This window comes from Leptidea sinapis, chromosome 30 (genome assembly GCF_905404315.1).
Source record: "Leptidea sinapis chromosome 30, ilLepSina1.1, whole genome shotgun sequence".
Taxonomy (NCBI): domain Eukaryota; kingdom Metazoa; phylum Arthropoda; class Insecta; order Lepidoptera; family Pieridae; genus Leptidea; species Leptidea sinapis.
The window spans coordinates 9,204,995-9,227,662 of record NC_066294.1 but is presented as its reverse complement, the minus strand read 5'-3'; the positions used below and the strand labels follow the sequence as shown (position 1 = coordinate 9,227,662).

Here is a 22,668-nt window from a genome sequence, read left to right as displayed (position 1 = left end):
TACTGGGCAAATGAGACCTAGCATCTTACGTATACAAATGATTTGAGTTTTCTTTAGTGTTAATTCCGCCAATATTTGTCTTTAAACAATTCGACACGTGTTTCGCCTCTACACGAGGCATGCAGGACGTGTTGTCTCGCCAAAATCTGGTACGAGACTGACTCTCGTGAGACACTGTGAATGGCGGAATTAACACTAAAGAAAACTCTATATAATTATGGATTTCCGCAAAGTGAAGCCTACTTCAATAAATTTTCTAACATCTTACGTCTCAAGGTGACGACGGGTGCAGTTGTAGTGCTGCCCAGAATTTTTGGATTTTTCAATAATCCTGAGCGGCACTGCATTGTTATGGGCAGGGCGTACTAATTACCATCAGCTGAACGTCTTGCTCATCTCGTCCCTTATTATCATAAAAAAAATATTGCTGTATCTTCGTTAATTTATGTTCTTATCTCTCTCGCTTGCTTTGTTTTTTAATAAGCCCTAGTGGCCCTTAGGCTAGCATTTTTTTTATTTCATCTAGATTGTAACTGATTATAATCCAAACAAACAGTTGAACAATAATAATTGTCGATGTTAACGCTCACTCGTCCTCCGTATAATTAGTAGCACGTGAATGCGTACAAGTTGCACGTGGACAGAATGTATAAATGATATCGTCATTGTAGTCGCTACTTCGTGGAATAATATCAACTCCTAACAATATAATCGTAACATCAATACAGTAATACCAATTTATAAAATGTACTAGCTGACTTACATAAAATACAATTTTTTATGAATTTGCCAATAATATTTCATAACATTATGAATAATTTCGTAAAATATGCTCCCTGTTGTTGATTGTTATAAGGAAATTGCTTCACAGCAGAACTGGCAAACCGTGCGTCAATAAATTCTCTCATAGAAAATAAGAATAATTATGTGTCCCAAATCGAAATAAAAATTATCCCATTAAGTCATCCCCATTAATATCCAATTATTAGTTTAGGAGTTAACTGGAAACATCAGGACACTGGATTTATTATTATAACTATTTATTATAAATTAGAATCTTTACTCGATCGATTGGTCCGGCTAATCTCTGAAACGGTTAGACCTATTTTGCCAAGACTTTCCCTCAAAAACAGTTTAGTGTATTAAGATTCTTAATGTGTAAAGTGTATGTAGACTTTACTTATGTAAAACTTAGCTGTGTGTGACAAAACGTGAACTTGACTCTTGCATTGGGCTGACTTAAGCTCAGCATAATTGTAGCTGTCAAATGGCCATAGAAACAAAGATTATGCTTAGTTAACATTCAGCTAAGTGTTACGTAAGTAAAGTCTGAGAGCTCTATACATCTTAGCCTAATTATACAAATGATTTAAGTTTTCTTTAGTGTTCATAATCTGGCACGTGACTGTGCCAGATCGACAGTCTCGTGACAGATTTTGGCGAGACAACACGCCCTGAGGATGCCTCGTGTAGAGGCGAAACACGTGTCGAATTGTTTAAAAACAAATATTGGCGGAATTAACACTAAAGAAAACTTAAATCATTTGTATAATTATGGATTTCCGCAAAGTAACGCCTACTTCAATATTTTTTTATCTTAGCCTAAGACTAGGAAGGATGGGCAGCAGTGACGACTTATTATCGGGTGACCCAAAAAGTTTACATGCAAAATAAATAAATAATATTTTTTGTAAGCGTCGGCGACGCTATAGGTTCAACCGTTGACTCACACCACAGAGCCCCCGGCATCATCGAAAATATTTGCGAATATTTTTTTTCGTTTCAATAGAAATGAACCTATATGCACTTTTAACTTTAACCGCCTTCTTAGCGGACTAAAGCTTAGGCCTATCGTGATACTCATGTGATATTTTTCCAGAGGCATCTAGATTGACAGAAACTCAGTTCTGTATGAAAGATCATATTTTCTCTTTAATCCAAAAGTTCTGAGAGTCACTACTATTGCGCTCGTCACCTTGAGTACGTCTCAAGTCTGACGTTAAGTCTCAATTGCCCAGCAATTTCACAAGCTACGGCGCCCTTCAGACTGAAACACATGTTTACACATTACTGTTTCACGACAGAAATAGACACCGTTTTGGTACCCATAATCTAGCCGGCATCCTGTGCAAAGGAGCATTCCACTCTGTTCATGATGAACAAATCGCCATGAGAAAAGCACGCGAATTAATTGCTGAATTAGGTTCTTTTGATCTCGTCAAATGGACCAGTAGATGAAAAAATCATGAAATTCGTGTAACGAAATTTATGAATGGCCCCGTGCTGATGATTGTCTCGCCCGCGTTAGCGCGACGGTATGTTGTTTTAGAATGATTAAATCTGAAAAAGGCCTCAGCTAACGTTTTCTCTTAAAACGCGGACTGACTAGGATTGTAATCGCTACAACCAACAGTACAATTATTGTGTTGATCATGTGGCTAAGCTGCAAATGGGCATTTATTTTACTGGTTTTATTTTGTACTAGCTGACCCGGCAGACTTCGTACTGCCTCAATCGATACATAAAAGATCTGAACTTTTGCACAGATAATTTAAAACAAACAAAAGGAATTCTTTTTTTATTAAAACAAATAAAAAAATACTGGGTATGACTGAAATTATATTATAATTTTAGATTTTTCCTGAAATGCTGGCTATTTATATGGTTTCAATTTGATATTGACAGACACACACAGTTATGATCTAATTAGTTATTCATTATTAACTATTATTTTAATTTGATTTCTGAACGACGGGGGCCACATGAAAGAAAAATCGAAATCGTTGTTTTTATTTAATTCCGAGCATTTTCATATTTATTAATTTCCTTTTAAACCTTGTCTGGACTTCCACAAATAATTCAAGACCAAAATTAGCCAAATCGGTACAGCCGTTCTCGAGTTTTAGCGAGACTAACGAATAGCAATTCATTTTTATATATTATATATATAGTCAAAATATACATATTAAATTGAATAACTCTTCGGTTTATGTTTTAGAAAATTACTAATTCTATTAAATTCTTTCAAAAAAGAATGTTGGTATCGCTGAAAATTCAGATATTTTCAACTCCAAAGTTTATTTCTGGGTAGCAACTTCCAAATTTTTCTTTAAGTCCTACTTTTTGCAATGTATTTTTTGCGTCGGAATATTTTCATTGTGTTATGTTGTAATCGACTCTAACGGCCGTTCCCAATATTCAGTCTATCTCTTAGTTGAGATATAAATCGTAACTATCGTTGACTTTTCTGTCCCAATAAACTTACCGACGGTAACTCACCTTATCCGTGCACACTGTCTGTCAATGGGACGACGTATAGCTTACTAGTGGCTTGATATAAGGCGATAATAACGACTTATCGGATATATTGGGACAGCTTCAGATTATTGACAGTAGAAAGTAGTAATTTATCTCTATCTGTAGATAGTATATTGGGAACGGCCGTTAGACACCAATTTTTGTGAATATTGAGGTATGACCGCGCCTTAATAGTTTTCATCGGTCCGCTGTGACGTAATCGACGATAGAGATCGTCGCCGTCAAATATCCATTGTAGCTAGCTGTAAGACTTTCGATTGCATCTCGAGAGGAATAGAGATTGTAACGTGTTACGTAATTGGTACCAAGCTATTGTCATTGCAAAGTCTAGTAGAAAAAACTGGTTGACATTGGGAAAGTGAAGCTCGGATCTGCGTTTAGACATGTACAAACTTGTATGTTATTGTAATGTTAGTAGTAACTTTACTCAAAATTTAAATCATCTGGAAGTCGAAGAAATCAAAAAGCCAACTCACATTTTGTCCTTTCACAACAAAAATTCTATTCAAATCAAATCAATATTGCTTTATTCATGTACTTAGATCAAGGAAATGACATATGAATGTTAAGTTTTTATTTTCTTTTAATATGCACCGTCTTTGAGGGTTGAGCTTTAATAAGAAGAAGAAGTGGCAAGAAACTCATTGCAACTCTTTTGAATCAATATTTACAGCTTTATCTTTTTATTTCTACTATATACTTAAAAATTAGATATAAATCAAATGAAACGCCATAATTTTTGGTTTTTTGGTTTAAGAATCCTGAGCAGCATCGCATTGTATGAGGCATGGCGGATCACTTTGGTAAACACCTGGTGAAAGTTGTGCTGGTCTCGTTACATTTTCTCATAAAAGTTCCCTCAATGTTTACACCCCGAACGAAATAAAACACATCAGCTATAAATTGGATTGAACCATTAAAGACCTAAATAAAATAAGTACTATTTTTTTATGAATTTGTCAATAATATTTCACAACATCAAGAATTATTTCGTAAAATATGCTTCCTGTTGTTATAGTGAAATTGTTTCACAGCAGAACCGGCTATAAAAATTCTCTCATAGAATATGTGCATACAAAACAAATGTAGGAATTAAAAATAATTATGGGTCCCAAATCGAAACTATCTCTCAAGTTGGACTAAACTGCCCTCCATCCTTAGAGTTCATTGGAAACTAACATACAGTACACTGGATTTATATATACTTATCTGCTAGCTGACCCAGCAAACGTATTGCCATATAAAGTATTAAAAAGAAAAATCAATAATTAAAATTTTTAGGATATAAAAAATAGGTGACGATCGATTCTCAGACCTACCAAATATATCGTACATAAAATTTATCGTACTACAATATTCATTATATTCGATTGCCATCATCTATTGTATGTATCTGTGGATGGCATAGAATAACATAATAAAACGCGATACAAAAATAGGTGTTGATCCAAGACGAATCATAAATAAAATAATAATAAAAAAATTGTAACAAAAAAATATATTTAGAGGTATGAAAAATAGATGTTGGCCGATTCTCAGATCAATCCGATATACACACAAATTTTGAAACAAATTGGTTTAGCCGTTTCGGAGGGGTTTGGTAACAAAAACCGGGACACGATAATTTTATAATATACTAGCTTTTACTCGCGACTTTGTCCGCGGGGAATAGTTACTTTGGGCAGCATTTAAATTTTTTAGGATACTTTTACAATTACAATTTTTCAAATAATATACACATACAAACTGCTCTTTCCGCTGCTGGCAGTGCTCTTATATGATACAGTGGATATCCCTTGTCATTGTGGACAGTCTCTTTAATAGTATTTCCCTACGAACTATATATATATAATTATATAGTATAGTAATATATATATCCTATTTCATCCCTAAATCCTCGAACAAATATCTATAACGTGCTACTTATTAAGTGGCTAAATAAAAAGGTTATGGGGTTTTATCTCCGAAAATGAAGAAATCCCATACACACTTCCATCCCCTATTTCAACTCCTCCATTTATTTTGTCGCAATCAAAGGTAGCCTATGTTCTTTTCCATGCTGCAGTCTATCTCTGACGACCTGTATAGCCGAGTCGTTAGCGATCCTACCTACTAAGCTAGAGGTCCCGGGTTCGAATCCCGGTAGGTGCAAGCATTTATATGATGAATATGGATGTTTGTTTCCGAGTCATGGATGTTTAAATGTATTTATGTATGTTTATATAAATTTATGTATGTTTAAGTAAGTATATTGTTTTAAATATATCATTGTCTTGTAACACATAACACAGGCCATATATGCTTAACTTGGGGCAAGATAATTTGTGTAAAAAGTGTGTCAATATTATTATTATTATTATCTCTTTATAAAATTTCATCAAAATCGGTTTAGGCGTGAAAGCGTAACAAACAAACTTACATTCACATTTATAATATCAGTAGGGATAAGATAAAGATTATTAATTAATTATTATTTCATTTAAAAGTGATATAATTGAGTATTAACACGCTTAGCGTCTTGAAACAGCCACGTATAATGACGTATAAGTCGCTCCATACAGTACACTCCCGGCAGATGTAATTAACGAATCGAGCACGTGCTCGCGAGCGGGCACGGTCACGATTACAGCGGCCGGAAGTCAACCCATCGTCAATTGAGTTGCCCTCTGCCACCGCATCCCGGGAGCCCTCCTCGTCACTCCCCGCTAGGGTTGCCAACAGCACACATTAATAAATAAGATGTTTTTTTCTTTTGAGAGGAGGAAAATAAATTTACCCCGAAATGGGGTAATATGTGTAGAAGGTGTTGGTAATTTAAACGTACATAATAAAACTGTTACATCTGTATTATAAAGTTTCCACTTAGAATTATTGCAATATATACTTATTATTAAACATTAAAAGACAATAAGGGCATAGTGTCTACTCGAACTTAGCGCTCTGGCTTCTATAAGGCACGACCGTATACCGTGATGATGCTACCAACTGTTCCAACCAACTTACACGAATCAAGTTAACTAAAGATCTAAATATTATGTGCTATTTATTATAGTTATTTGTAATCATAGTGATGATTATATTAAATAGCATTTAAATATTAACATCAGTTAAATAAATGTAATTATTATTAATTGGGATATCTTATGGCAGTTCATGACGTTGGTAGCGCTTGTTAACACATCAAGCTGACATAATATGTCAAGCTCATATGTCGCTTAAGCGGATACCCCGTACCGACTAAAAACCATCCGTTTTTAATCATCTTATAAATAATCGCGCATAAAATGCTCGCAAAATGCCTTTACTTGTTTACGGTATGTGTGGATGATGCAGCTATTGTACTCAATAACGTTTATTTTGTATTAACTTACATTTATTGAATTAGGCGTTACTTTGCGGAAATCCATAATTATACAAATGATTTAGGCCCTCTTTAGTGTTAATTCCGCCAATATTTGTTTCTAAAATCAATTCGACACGTGTTTCGCCTCTACACGAGGCATCCTCAGGACGTGTTGTCTCGCCAAAATCTGGCACGAGACTGAATCAAATGAGCCGGAAGCCGCTCTTTTATACCCTCGTCCCATGAAATGACGCGCTGTGATTGGTCGGCTGTTGTGACGTATTACCCCCGGAAGAGACACGTAACAAAGGTGATGGGACTAAATTTGTTTGTTCATTCAACAATGTAAACATGTTATTTTTGTGTTTTATTATTTCTAATTGCTCTAACACATTTAAGCGGAATCCTTTTTCACATATATGTAAAATATTAAAATTATTATTGTTTCCGAGTGAGTGACCTGTATCAATTAAATGTTTCGCAAAGTGTGATTTTTCGGGATGATTATTCCTAAATGCGCATTTGGCGAGACAACACGTCCTGAGGATGCCTCGTGTAGAGGCGAAACACGTGTCGAATTGATTTTAGAAACAAATATTGGCGGAATTAACACTAAAGAGGGCCTAAATCATTTGTTTAACTTACATTTACTTTTTTGACTTACTCGTGTAAGGCATTAACTAAGTGACGTTTGAGTATGTTTGTTGCATCACTTTACATATTATATTGTACTTGAAATGATTTGTAAAACGATGAAAATGTAAATCTTGATTTAAAAGAGTGGCAATGAGTTTATTGCTACTTTTTCTCATTAGCTCAACCCTCTTCGAAGTAGTGGTAGATTGAGTAAAAAAGTTTCATAAGTATCATTTCCGTGACCTACATGAATAAAGAGATTTTGATATGATTTGATTTGCCAACTAAGCCAACCGTTCACGTGACGAATCATCCGTAAATCTTGGTGTATCTTCTTCAACTATCAGATTTTGGTTCCATCTACAAGTATACTCTACATCTGTTTATAAGTATTAATTAACTTTTTTTTTCTTTTTTTGACTTACTCATGTAAGCCTTTAAGTTTTTGACATTTGAGTATTTTTGTTGCGTCACTTTGCATATATTGTAATTGAAATGATTTGTAAAACAACTAAATTGTAAATCTTGACTTAAAAGAGTGGCAATGAGTTTCTTGCTACTTCTTCTCATTAACTCAACCCTTTACGAAGTAGCGGTAAATTCAATAAGAAACAATATTTTTATATTTTTTTTGACATTCATAAGTGTGATTTCTGTGACCTACATGAATAAAGTGTTTTTGAATTTGAATTTGATAACCTGCCCAACCCCAATAATCCCATATTAGGAAATAGAATTGACTTGCTTTTTAGTTAACTTTTTAAAAGGACATGTAAGTATCTATTGTTGGTAACGGTATTTTTCTGTATGTTTCTGAAGAGAAGATGGAAAAATTTCAAGAGATCATCTTTCTCTGCTATTCTCGTTATGGTCAAATTGGGTGGTTTATTCTGGAGATGCCACAGCGATATTTCGCAAGGTAACTTGGCTCAGAGTTTATTATATTGAAACAGATATAAAGTCGTTGACGCGACCTAGAATGTTATCCATCCCAAAAGCTTCGGCGACGCAATAGGTTGAACCGTTGAGTCTCACCACGGAGCCTCCGGTTTCGGCGGAAGGAATCAGGTGAAACAGCTCTTCGGAAAACTCCCTGTGATAAATGCGGTAGAAGACGCCAAGTGATCTAGTCCACTTTCACTTTGTTTTAATGTGCGTGCACTACTCAAAATAGAGGTTAACTGTCCGACGTTGTGAACGATGCGGGAATCGCACCCGCGATCTCTCGCGATCCCTGCGAGCGCTCTTTACAACTGAGCCAACCGTTCGAGTGATGTATCGATTATAAAATCTTATTCTTTTTGCGGTATTCCACTTATACTGTTAAACGAGCAATTCTTGTATATGTATAATCTGAATCTCGGAAACGGCTCCAACGATTTTAATGAAATTTAGTATACAGGTAGTTTCGGGGGCGAGAAATCGATCGATCGAAATGTAGTTTTATCCGTGTTTTAATGAGAAACAACTACAATTACATTAGAATACAAAGGTAAATTTCGCCACTATATACAAGACTATAATAGCTCAGATGGGACATTGGGTGATCCGGACAGCAGAAGACCCCGGTTCGAATACAGATGTCCTATTAGTTTTTTTTGTTCAAATTTTGTACATTCATAAAAATCCGACCAAGGTTCGGTCGTCCAAATATTATCTTATAAACGTTCATTAAATGTTGTTTTCAGTTTCATTTGTATATTTTTATTGAAAAGAGCGCAATAAAAGAATGCTGGGAGAGTTTCTTGTGCCGCTTCTTCCCTCTCAGAGCGCCATTTGTTTCCGAAGCGGTAGCAGTATTTAGTATATTAGAAATAGAATCAATTTTGAAAAAATAAATGCCTTTTATGCCTTTTATTTGTGTGCATAATATTTGCTAAGACTTTGCAAATACACGTTGAAGGGCCACGTATCTGGTTGTAAAATGCGCAGTTTCGCAAGCATCACCTCGCATTGTCTCGCGCCACTCACCGCGCTGACCTCCAGTCATTCTGTTCTCTAGCGGCTCTGTTGCTGTGTAATCAACCGTTCAACTAAGCACTTTCTAAGGTATTCAATTGTGTCGGGATGTCTGCAGAAATATATTGATATAGGCGTGCATATCATAATAATAAGATTGGCACACTTTTACACAAATTATCTGTACTATGGGTACAAGACAACGATATAATTAATACGATATACTTACTTAAATATACATAAATACATGTAAACATCCATGACTCGGAAACAAACATCTATATTCATTATATTAATGATTGCACCTACCGGAATTCGAACCCGGGACCTCTAGCTTAGTAGTCAGGGTCACTAAACATTCGGCTATATGTGTCTTCATATCATAGAGGCACTTAGGCAGTGCCAACCCGTTATTTTATAACGAAACTTCTATTGGACATCCACTCGTAATATTTTTCCTTACGCTAGATACTACTTACCTACGGTAAGCAATATTTTCATATTCCAAAGCTCAACTACGATTAGTTAAATCCACCGTGCCTACCTTACTAGAAAAGCAGTGCACGCCATGTGAAAACGTCGAAAAAAATTAGAGGTGTACAGTACTCTATTTTGAGCAATGCATTGGTTGTCTAGCAGTACGTTGGCCCATAGAAGTCACGCGAATTAATACGAAAACGTATTAAAAATATTGACAGTAATTTTTTATTTACATTAGGTGTAATGTAATATTTAGTCCGGTCAATCTAGACCAAAAAATGAGAGAGAAGGTGAATAAATTCACAACAAGCTATAAATCAGTAAAATTGTTCAAAATATAATTATAAATAAAATTTTTATTCCCTTGTATGGAAAAAAATTTACTCGAGGTTCAAAGGTCAAAAAAAATAGTTTTTCGCGATTTTCAGCGTGAATCGGTAAATTTTATCATAAAAGTACCCCCGACAGATCATAAGATGATCTATAAAAAATACATAATTATTTTTCTCCTACGAGCCACCGTTTCTGAGATAATATATACCTACCTTCGAATGTCTAGTTTGACCGGACTATTTCAAAGTTTTTAGAACTTATAAACCACAGAACCCCCAATAGGAAGAATAGAATAAATGTTATAAAAGGACATAACTATACATTATTGTGGAGATAATACGGTATTGACTAACGGCCGTTTTCAATAGCGTATCTCTAGTTACGGATATTTTGCTATCACCGATTGGTTTAATGTCAAGATCTTATCTATCCATAGCTATGTCCAATATAGTTATAGTCCAATGCTATCTGTCGATATGTTATTGAAATGTATAATGATAGATTTGTCCACCTCTAGTAAGTTAAACTAAGGATAGATTGGTTATTGATAACGGCCGTAAGTATTAACACGTTTGATAATTGTTACTTATAACTGTTATTGTGTAAGATATCTATATCTTACATTGATTAAACTTGTAACTTAATAATATGATAGAGTCTTCATAAATATCTCTATTGGCGTTACTTTGCGGAAGTATTATAATGCAACTATGTGCAACATTATAATAGTATATCCTACAAATAAATCACGCTATATTATTGAATACAAAGGAAACCTATTGACAAAAGAAAATTTATTGAATTCGCTTGAATGTGTTAGAGCAATTAGAAATAATAAAACACAAAAATAACATGTTTACATTGTTGAATGAACAAACAAATTTAGTTCCTTCACCTTTGTTACGTATCTCTTCCGGGGGTATTACGTCTCAACAGCCGACCAATCACAGAGCGTCATTTCATGGGACCAGGATATAAAAGAGCGACATCCGGCTGACTTTTTTAAAGTATAATTACTTATTAGTCTAAGTTAAGGCAAACTTGTAATGCAGGTGGGGCAAAATTATAATAACTATATTATTATGTTCCCTTATTGAAAGAAAAAAAAACTTCTATTTTCAATCTCTACAGATGACTAGTTCACACGTATAAGTAAAACATTCTCGTGTTTCACTCTCACGCGGAGTACCGTCGGTGAAAATGAACACTACAGACTACGGTCTCTTGGTGACTTGCGATAGTCTTTGCATTGAACACATAAGTAATTGACACATATTGTTTTTTTTATGAGCATAAGTGACAAGACAATTGCTACACGAAGCCCATTATAATACAGTATTGCTCTGGGTTGAAAAACTCTCTCGTGTAAGTGCTGGTGCAAGTGAATCAAGACGGCGGTATTTTATCGAGCCAAAATATTAAATGAATCAGTTTCGGAGACGTAATCAATGACGCTTCACCTTCTAACCAGTGAGCCCCATGTCTGACCTTCGACACATGATTTAACACAGATAATATTTTTATACGATGATCTATCTTCTTAATATATATAAATTACGTGACACGTTGTTTGTCCGCGATGGACTCCTAAACTAATGAACAGATTATTTCGATTTTGGACCCATAATGATTTTTATTTTCAATATTTGTTTTGTATAGACATATTTTCTATGAGAGAATTTAGTGACGTACGGTTTGACAGTTCCGCTGTGAAACAATTTCACCATAAAAACAGGGAGCATTGTTTTACGAAATAATTTTTGATGTTTTGAAATATAATTGGCAAATTCCTATACAACAGTGTTTTTTTACTATCTACAGAACAACGTCTGTCGAGTCAGCTAGTATAAAATAAATGTCAATGAATTGATTAACATGCTCCTGTGCGCGAAACGTACTGTGATTGATAAGGTAACTAATCAGAGAGGTACCAATACATAAACAATATCATATACAATGTTTATCGCGTGTTAACATACACCTTTGTGTTATACAATGATGGAGCGTGACGTGTGGTGACGTGAAAGCCACAGATTTTGATCAAGTAAGGTCCGTTGTTTTCCGTCCGTAAAGTCCTCGAATGGTAAGCACTGACGATCTGGTCAAGATTGCCGGAATACGTTGGATGAGGGCAGCGCAGGACCGATCGTCGTGGAAATCTTTCGGCTCCCCCAAAGCCGCCTTTGTCCAGCAGTGGACGTCTTCCGGCTGATGATGATGAAGGTCCGTTTTCCTAACACGCGCTAACATTGAAGTGGAAATGGGTTGGCCACATTGCACCCTACACAGACAGAAGGTGGACAACAGAGACCGCCAAATGGAAAGGACCACTAAAAGAAGCTCTGGTAGACCAAAGCAGCGATGGACAGGTGACATCGTGCAGGCGGTGGGGAGAAACTGGATCGATCAGGGCAAAGATAGGGAAAAATGATCCGAACTCAAAATGCGCCTCAAGTGAACTGAGACAATGGTCCTGAAGCATTGGAAACAGAAGGTTCAAATCAGTACCTGATATAAAGTACCTGTGGGAGGCTCCTTGGCACAGGATGCCGGCTAGATTATGGGTACCACAACTACGCCTGTTTCTGCCGTGAAGCAGAAATGTGTAAACATTACTTGGTTTCGGTCTGAAGAGCGCAGTAGGTAGTATAATTACTGGATAAATGAGACTTAACATCTTACGTCTCAAGTTGACGAGCGCAGTTATTGTAGTGCCGCTCAGAATTTTTGAGATTTTCAAGAATCCTGAGCGGCACTGCATTGTAATGGGCAGGGTGTATTAATTACCATCAGATGAAAGAGCTGCTCGTCTCTTCCCCTATTTTCATTAACAAAAAATAGCTTAAAGACCAATGAACCTACAGGTACGTCATGACATTTTGTAATGGAAAAATTTCGCCGAAAATGTCTGATGCGATCATGATATCGTATCCGCTTATTCAGATTACTAAAGAAAGCGTGGCTGAAGTCTCAAATGAAGAAATCGTGATACGTCTTAGAGCCTATACCTCGGACTATACGAATTTTTGTAATACTTTTTTTGAGCCCTGCATTGGCGTTGAATGCGTACATTAAAGTCATTAAACGATGAAAATGTTAGGTGCCTTATTTGAAGAAGTAATAGCTATATGACCTATCTATAATTAGATATATGTAATAACAATATTCGGTCACAATCTTATCACGAAAATTATATTGCAGGTTTAATCTATTGTTTTTTATTAGATTGCATTTACTCAAAACTTTCTCTAATGTTACACTTTTTATTAGCTTCACCTGAATGTATGTTTGTTTGTCACCGGCACATTTGGACGCGATTTTGACCCACTTTAAACGGCCAGATTTCGTTCAAACTTGCAATATATTACCGATGGATAAGAAATTTTGGTATTTAATAGGATTAGAATATTATTTTAGTGATGAACATAAATTTAATGTAAAAAAATCTTTATGACACAAAATGTGTAAGAGACAATTATATCAGCCAAAGATTAAAAATTATTATAGAGAACGACTAACTAACTGTATATTACCAAAGATTTTTAATAATGTACAATTACTCAGGCAAACACCAAAAATTAGCAAGTGATGTGTAAAAAACAAACGTAAAAAAGTCTTACTTTTAGAAAATGTGTGATGAGGTTAATATTTATAATATATTATAAGTTCTTAATATAATCTGTATATATAGGTATATATTTATTAGATTTGTTGAGAGTTCATTGTACAAAGTATTGTTTTAAATAAGAGCGTTATCTCGCCATCATCGTTAAAGTTTGGCGAGTACAATATCTTTAGTTTTAACTTTGTATACCTACTGTTTTATAAATAAATAAAAAAATTGAATAAAATTATTCCATTTTTCAATTTGCAAAATAAGATTTTTGTTTGTGTATTTTCACCTTTCATTTTAAGTCAGGAATTGGTGTTAATTTTAAATTTTTTTTTCTATTTTCTAAATTGGTTTTCTATAATAACTCTAAAATATAGCAATAATCTATCTGCAAGAATAGAAAATAAAATAGTGACAAAGTTAGGTAATAAGTATTGCAACTTTGAATTTGTATTCCGTGTAAACATTTTGAGTATGAATGAAGTAAAATGAACCGGTCAGTCGAGGTCAAATCGTCACCGTGACACGTTGTGATGTAACTGTTACCGAATTTGCGGCTCGTGTTGGTTCGTTTGTTGCTTTTTTTAGCGTGAAAATGAACCTTTTGATTTATCATACTGGGCCTCACTGAGCATAAATTTAGAAAATACATTAAAGTTTCTTTAACAAAGAAGGCTTACTATAGTATAAAAGATTATATAGAGGATAATGATGCATGGTTCTTGTCTGGTTCTGCACAGGCTAACTAAAATTGTATAATATTATATTAAACTAGCGGACCCGACAGACGTTGTCCTGTTCACACGTCTTAAATTTGAAAAATCAGTCCAGCCGTTAGGAGGAGCTCACTAACATACATACACATGGGCAGGAGATTTATATATGGACAGAATTGAGGATCTAAACCAATCTCGAATTTACTGAAACCCACAAAAATTCATCTAAATTGGTCCAACCGTTTTGGAGGTAGTTCAATTGTGAATCTAAACCATCCTCGAATCGACTTGAACATACACAAAAAAATCATTCGAATCGGTCCAGCCGTTTAGGTGGAGTTCACTGTCAACACACGTACAGAAGAAATATATATATAAACTAGCTGATCCAGCAAACGTTGTATTGCCGATATTAAAATCTCGATACAAAAGTTACTGTTGATCGTAGATGGGTGAAAATTTGAAGTTGTATGTATTTTTTAATGCTGACTCATAATCAAACAAATTTAAAAAAAAATCCAAAAAAATTAAAAAAAAAAATTGGCGTGGACCACCCTTAACATTTAGGGGGATGAAAAATAGATGTCCAATTCTCAGACCTACCCAATATGCACTCAAAATTTCATGAGAATCGTTCAAGCCGTTTCGAAGGAGTTTAACTACAAACACCGTGACATGAGAATTTTATATATTAGATATAGGCTTACCCCCTTATTCATAATGGTCCGCTAACTTTTAACAGCCGCTAAGGAGTGTTTTTTCTCATTCTGACGTAGGTCAATAGAAGAAGACAGAGTGAGAATTAGCAATGCTTTGAGTTAGCAGACTATTATCAATAAGGTAATTAGTCACTATATAATTTAAAAGATGGGCTGGGAGTTTCTATAAGTTCTTTTCCCCATATCATAGCCCCTTTACGAACTGATGCCTTCAGGACGTTTTCCGAGTGTTGTTGCAATATGTTATGTTATTGTCACTCCCTATGGTACATAAATATATTTCTATTGATTGAAATTTTAGTTTGATAACTTAACTGGGGCTCACAAATTCAAGAAATATATTAAAGCATCTTTGACAAAGAAGGCTTACTATAGTACAGTAGATTATATAGACGATATTGATGCATGGTTCTTGTCTGGTTCTACGCAGGCCAACTTAAATTGTATAATATTACTAGCTGACCAGACAGACGTTGTTCTGTACATAATAAATAAAATACCGTTTTTGATGAATTTGTCAATATTTTTTCATTGTAACATAATAATATGCTCCTTGTTGTTATAATGAAATTGTTTCACAGCAGAACTGTCAAACCGCGCGTCAAAAATACTCTCACAGAAAATATGTCCAAACAAAACAAATATTGGAAATAAAAATAATTATGGATCCCAAATCGAAATAAAAACTATCCTATCTCTTAAGTTGGACTAAACTGCACTCCATGAAGTAATCCCCATTGAAATCCGTTCATTAGTTTAGGAGTCCATTGAGGACAAACATTGTGACGCGAGATTTATATATATTAAGATATTCAATAGGCTATGTTGCTATATGATTTAAAAGAAGGGCTGGGATTTCCTATAAGTTCTTCTACGCAACTCTATTTTCGGTAACTCGCGTTTTTAGGCGCTATTTTCTGTGTAAACAGCCCTTTTCTCCAGCCTCTCTTAAGACTGTGATTGTTATAGTCGGCCACGCAACTTCACGCAGAACGTTTTCGCTGTGCAGGTGTGTTTTGGATTTCCTCGCGATGTTTCCTTCACCATAAGAGCGTCAGATAAAAGTATATGTTAAAATCGAAAACACAATGGACCTACGTGACTTTTGATAATATATTAGTTATTAGTGTCTCTTAATCTACGTTCTATTATTACACCTGCATATTACTCCCCTAAAAGTCCGACAAACTCTGGAAAATAGGCGAACAAAAAAAAATACTGCATATCACATATATTTACGAACCGTACTCAAAATAACTACAAATCATACCAAATATGCCTTTCAAACTTTTCCGAATATGGCTAGGTACACCCCAAAATTGTGCTAGATCCAGTCCTAGTCCCAAAACTGTGGTATCACAGTTAAGGAGCCAGAAGACATCAGTTATTTTTTTTTTGGGATAATATAATATGAAAGTGACGGATGTCATGTTTTCCGTACTTTACCAAAAGGAAAAAACATATACTCGTTATGCTTACTACGCCAAGTCGAGTCGATATTCAAAAGAATTGTTAAAAAACGTTGTGTGGTAAAGGTTACTATAACATAAATGACTTTCTTAATTATTCCACAGATTGGGAATTGAGCGACCGCCCTCAGGCTATTAAATAATTAGTTTAATTCTACATTATTACTTTGTAAACATATTTGTTGATGTTAGAAAAAAAAGCCCGCTGAGTCTGCGCCCCTTTCTTCTCAGGTCTAAGGCATTCTTTTTGGAGTGGTAGTTTTTGACTTTCAATAAGTGATGTCACATCCTATTTTGAATAAAAATATTTGAATTTGGTCATGTAGATTTGTACTTATATCATATATATTATCTAGATGGGAGTGTTTCCCTTTCCCAAGCTCACCAGTTATTTCTGTATCACCGTTTTAGTAATTAAGTTAAATGTTATCCTTTTAATATGACCATATTTTGTAAGGCACTTAAACAACTCCTTAGTTATCATTTATATAATAAAATCTGGACGACCGAGCCTTGCTCGGATTTTAAAGAATGTAGAAAACTTGAACAAAAAAATCTAATAGGACATCTGTATTCGAACCGGGGTCTTCTGCTTTCCGGGTCACCCAATGTCCCATCTGAGCTATTATAGTCTTGTATATAGTGGCCAAGTTTACCTTTGTATTCTAATGTTATTGTAGCTATTTCTCATTAAAATACGGATAAAACTACATTTTTTTAAATTAAACCTAGATCGATTTATCGCCCCCGAAATCCCCTGTATCTAAATTTTATGAAAATCGTTGGAGCCGTTTCCGAGATTCAGATTATATATATACAAGAATTGCTCGTTTAAAGATATAAGATAATTTAATGTCTTCTATTGCAGATAAATGACGAATGAGTCTTCGGTAGTTGCTTGCACGGCAGAAATATGCTTCATATTAAGTCGTTCGTTTGAGAGGATTGTTGTTCGATTGCGCTGGTGTTAATCAATTTCTTTAAATAGACGTGTGTTGTTGACTAGTTGGGCGAATGTACGCGTTATGTGAACATGCTGCTTAGTGCTTACTCGACGATGCGGCGTACACGTTCGTTGGCTTTGAGACTTATTGAAGATTAGACGGAGCATAAATTTGTAGGATTTACGATACTTTAAGTACGATTCATGTATGTGCGTTATTTATTTAATTATAGGACAACCAGTAGTTGTTACATTCTGATACGCTTTAAATATAATATCAAATATTAACAAATAATGAGTTGAATTTACAACAAATTAAGGTGTCACAACATGCACAGTCTTTGCTTCCGTGACACCGAGAAAACAATAATATAAAATAAAACAAAAATTATAAAATCAAGATACGCGCGAATTTGAAAAGAAGAAAAAAAGAAGAAGCACTATAACGTTACTTTATTAATAAGCAAATAGAACGTAAAGATCTATTAGTAAAATATTATCTAAAAAAGATGACGTCTATGATAGATATATCAATTTATATAACTGTACTGTATATAAGTCCCAATTTACTCGTTTGTTTAAAAAGTCCAGTAAAGAGAGATAATTTCTTTTATTAAATGTAAAACTCGAATTAAATTCTCTTGAAAATACTAAGCTGATAACATGTTTTTGACGGAATCTCAGAATAACATGAGATACACGATTCTCTAAAAAATTTACAGTGGCTCTAAGAATAGGTCTGTCTGTCCTACTTATATAGTCTATGGTTTTGTTACGCGTAGCACTTGAACACGTGACGGCTATATCAAGCTCCTCGTGCTAACTTAATATAAACTGTTCTCATTAATGACTGTTTTCGCGATTTATTTTATACGACGAAGTTCAAAAGGGTCACGTTTTTTCTTTCTTCATCTGATTTTGCAATTTTTATATACCTATGTATATGGTTATGGCATTCAAGAGTAGAAACGCGAATGAAGTCCTATCATTGATCAGGAAAAACCTGTGCATAAAGTTCAGGATGTTAACTGAGCACTGTCGCCTCAACAAGATTCAGTGTGATCGGAAACGAAAATGAAAAAACTTGCAGATTTTTGCCCTGAGGCCGATGAAACGCCTCTCCATCTCCTATGCGATTGTGGCACACTAATGCATAGCGTAACACCATCCTTGGCGAGTACACGGTAGCTAGTGAAATTACTGGGCAAATGAGACTTAACATCTTATGTCTCACGTTGACGAGATTTCGGCTATCCATCAATGACGGCACGTTTCATACAATCGAGTGAATCGCTCTTTTCTAAGAGAGTTCCGCTAGGCTGGGACATATATTTGTAGAGTTTGCTTTCGTTCGATATCCGCAGTTGATTTCAAGCTGGAAGTGAAACCTGTTATTGTCCGGAAGTTGAACGTTTACACTTTACACTTACATCCGATATTTTCAACGTTATTTCGTTATGTTTTGTTCATTGAAGTATATCAATACTTCTGTTGGTGTGGGATTAATTTGGCTTAACCGTTCAATGTATCACTCCTTCTATACATACAAATTTACTTGTCCTGATTGTGTCACTGTTATATAAACGTAGAATCTAAATTGCTGTGGCGAAAAACATGAAAATTTGCGAATAATTTACCAGTGGGAGGCTACTTTGCACAGGATGCTGTCTAGATTATGCGTACCACAACGGCGCCTATTTCTGCCGTGAAACTGTAATGTGTAAGTATTACTGTGTTTCGGTCTGTAGGGCGCCGTAGCTAGTGAAATTACTGGGTATACGAGACTTAACATCTTATGTCTCTAGGTGACGAGCGCAACTGTAATGCCACCGTCCTACTTGTCTCGTCCCTTACTATCATAAAAAAAATCGTATAGATGACCTGACGTCCCAACAATGCGTCACCAATTATTCAAATTACCACGGAGCTGATATATCAAGCTTGGCTGACTTTTTACGACTTGTCAATCAAAATCGGTTACAGTAACAATAGATTCGCTTACCTTTTCTATCTCGCTGTACTGTTAGAGATATTCGTTTTTCTCGCATTTTTTGCTTGTGTATATTAATCCCTAGTATATTGTAATTCTATGAGTGCGATAAATATAAAATACATAATATCGTCAATTATTATTATTAAAAAAAAGTTATAGAAATATGCATAGTTCGAAAGATATCTTCTTGTTTATGAATATGTAAATACCAGTTTTCATGGTGATCGGTTGAAAGTTTGAAACCATTTTAATAAAAAACACTCTAATATAAAAGAATCTATTATTGAAATATATTAAATTTGATTTTTGTTGACACAAACATACGAAAGATCATTTTCATATTAAAAGATTTATTACTTTAATACTAAATGAGAATTGTTTTTTCTTGCATTCAAAATTCAATTAGTTTAGTTGTGTAGTGTGGCTTTCTAAAAGGTTGTATAGAAAAAGAAATAAAATGTCAAAGAATTGTACTTTGACTTTGAATCTATTAAAGAATTTAGCAATTAATCTACCAGCATTTTGGTTAAATTAAATTGAAACATACAAATGCTCCGATAATTAGCATTAATTTACATGAAAAATAGTAAAGCACACAATTAAATACAGTAGATAATTATCCATTTAGTGCGAATCGTCATGTTAATTGTTTTGTTGTTAAAATGTACATAATATGTGGGTATATAATAAAATATATTTGTTTATTGTTGCAGCAACAAAAATTCGGTTGCGGCGATTACGAGCCACCGGCGAAAATACACTGTGGCAATACTGGCAGCAGTGGAACTGGCGAAGCCCTAACCAAGTTCTCCGTGGAAATAGTTCAGCAATTAGAATTTACAACGTCCGCGGCTGATTCGCAGCCCCAACAGATATCCACTAACGTGACTGTCAAAGCCCTTGCCAACGCCGTGAAGACGTCAGGCTCTCCGCCGCCGACCCAGCCTCCTAGAGTCCCCTCTCCCCTCGACTGCGAACGCGAGTGCAAAGCTGAGTGTAAATCAGAAATAGCTGATGATGAATTCGTTGGCCTCGATGAATGCGCAGCTGCTCTCGAGCGTGACGCCGCCTCCGCATTCCCTGGCCTCGCGGATCTCATCGGCGAAGACGACGGGGACGACACCTTTGAAGATCTCATTACAGAAATATCGGAATACCCCGAGTTTATGAAAGATTTTGACTTAGTCGGGGGGAAACTCAATGGTGGCAATATTGGCAGCTTGGAACCACCTGAAGGGGAGCCGGCACCGAGGCCGTACGGGGCTGGAGAGATGTCGCCGGCGGCGCAGACGCTGAAGCACATGGCTGAGCAGCACCAGCAAGCCACGGGGGGTGATTGGGCTCGCTACCGAGGGTATAACAACTATAGACCACGGCCGAACCCGCCGCCCATGGAGCATCTGCACATGAGCCAACAGCAGCAGCTACATCTGTCCCAGCCACATCATAACCTACAGGTACGTTGATACTGTTATCTTTTATGATAGTGATTAACCGACTGTTCAAACAGTAAACACCTCGCGGTAAGTGATCACAATACCTGTCAAAATTAGCATATCGCTGAAATTCCAAGACAAGCTATTCGTGTTCAAATTAATATTATTCTTCCTGCTTTTTACTGTGTTATTATGTGTAAGAGTTAAAACTGCATTGTATATACAGAAACTGTATTTTTTATTGAGTAATTCGCGCTGAAGGATATTAAATACCAAGGAGTCTGGGGTATTATCGACCGGACTGGTCGTGCGCGCGCCACCGCTGTGCCGCGCCGCTGTGAAGGGTTGGTGGGACGCGTCACACGTGCCGTCCCGCTCTAACACATACTTGGTTCTAATTTACGCTCTAATATATTATGTTACACTTTACCGTGCGATACATTTTATACGCCTACATTATATTTTACTTAGATAATACAAAATTAAAAAAAATTCAAGTCCGGGATTTGTAGTGTAATTTCTAACAGAATTTAACTGAAACAATTTAGTATTAATTACGAAAGGTATGTAAAGGTACATGAGCTGCTGTAGAGCGTTAATAAGTTATTTATATGTGTGTGTGAATGAAAAGTTTTGCGATAGTTGGCACTTGTTTAATTTACGGAAAAAAACATCTTTAATGTAGTGTAATTTCTAGGTAAATGAGACTTAACATCTTATGTCTCAAGGTGACGAGCGCAGTTGTAGTGCCGCTCAGAATTTTTGGGGTTTTTCAATAATCCTGAGCGGCACTGCATTGTAATAGGCAGGGCGTATCAATTACCATCAGCTGAACGTCCTGCTCGTCTCGTCCCTTATTTTCACAAAAAAAAATGTAATTTAGTGAAATAGAATGCTTTATCTATGATCTTAACAAAAGTGATATTTGAGTATATTTATTTTACTTTTAATAAGATAAACATTTTTGAAATACCGGACACCACCTTTTTGGTAATCTTGTCGTAAGGGCTCAGAAAGGAGTTCGGTCTGAAGCCGGCTCAATGGGGATTTTTAAAAATTTTCCAGGTTGATATGACATGGGTTCTTCTCTAAAAGTTCTTCTTCAAAAGCCTCTCCGCTTTTGAATTTCCCCTGGTTCAGTCAGGGTATCCTCATTCTGACTGATCACTTCACAAGAATTTATTATTTGACCACCTTCGATATTATTACTTTCTCCGCGTTTCAGTATTTACAGCGTTGCTTCAGGCAAAACCTCCACAGTGAAAGTTCAAACAAATCCGATCGGCATCGTATCATTAACGAGTTGCGACGCTAAATACCTACCATCGAGAGTACTCCTTGTTCCTGAGACGTTAATCACAGATAAAAAATTCAATTGGAGCCCAATCGCAGTCTTATTGACAAACACGCGAGTTGAAAAATAGTATAAGAATAGCACAATCTGTTTTTATAACTAAAACTACTACTGTACCAGTTTACCAGTGGCTCCTCTGCACAGGATGCCGGCTAGATTATGGGTACCTCAACGGCGCCTATTTCTGCCGTGAAACAATGTGTAAACATTATTGTGTTTCGGTCCGAAGGGCACCGTAGCTAGTGAAATTACTGGGCATAAGAGATTTAACATCTTATGTCTCAAGGTGACGAGCGCAGTTGTAGTGCCGCTCAGAATTTTTGGGGTTTTCCAAGAATCCTGAGCGGCACTTCATT

The 22,668-nt window shown here is 35.6% G+C and overlaps 1 protein-coding gene across 3 annotated transcripts in view; it reads left to right on the top strand.

The window, feature by feature from the left end:
- Window positions 1-22,668, top strand: part of LOC126973692 (neurogenic protein mastermind-like) — a 92,176-nt gene that overhangs the window by 17,421 nt on the left and 52,087 nt on the right. For all 3 annotated transcript variants that reach the window (XM_050821014.1, XM_050821013.1, XM_050821012.1), the window contains exon 3: window positions 20,236-20,979. In XM_050821014.1, the coding sequence (XP_050676971.1) occupies window positions 20,236-20,979 (744 nt within the window). The remainder of the gene's footprint in view (window positions 1-20,235; window positions 20,980-22,668) is intronic.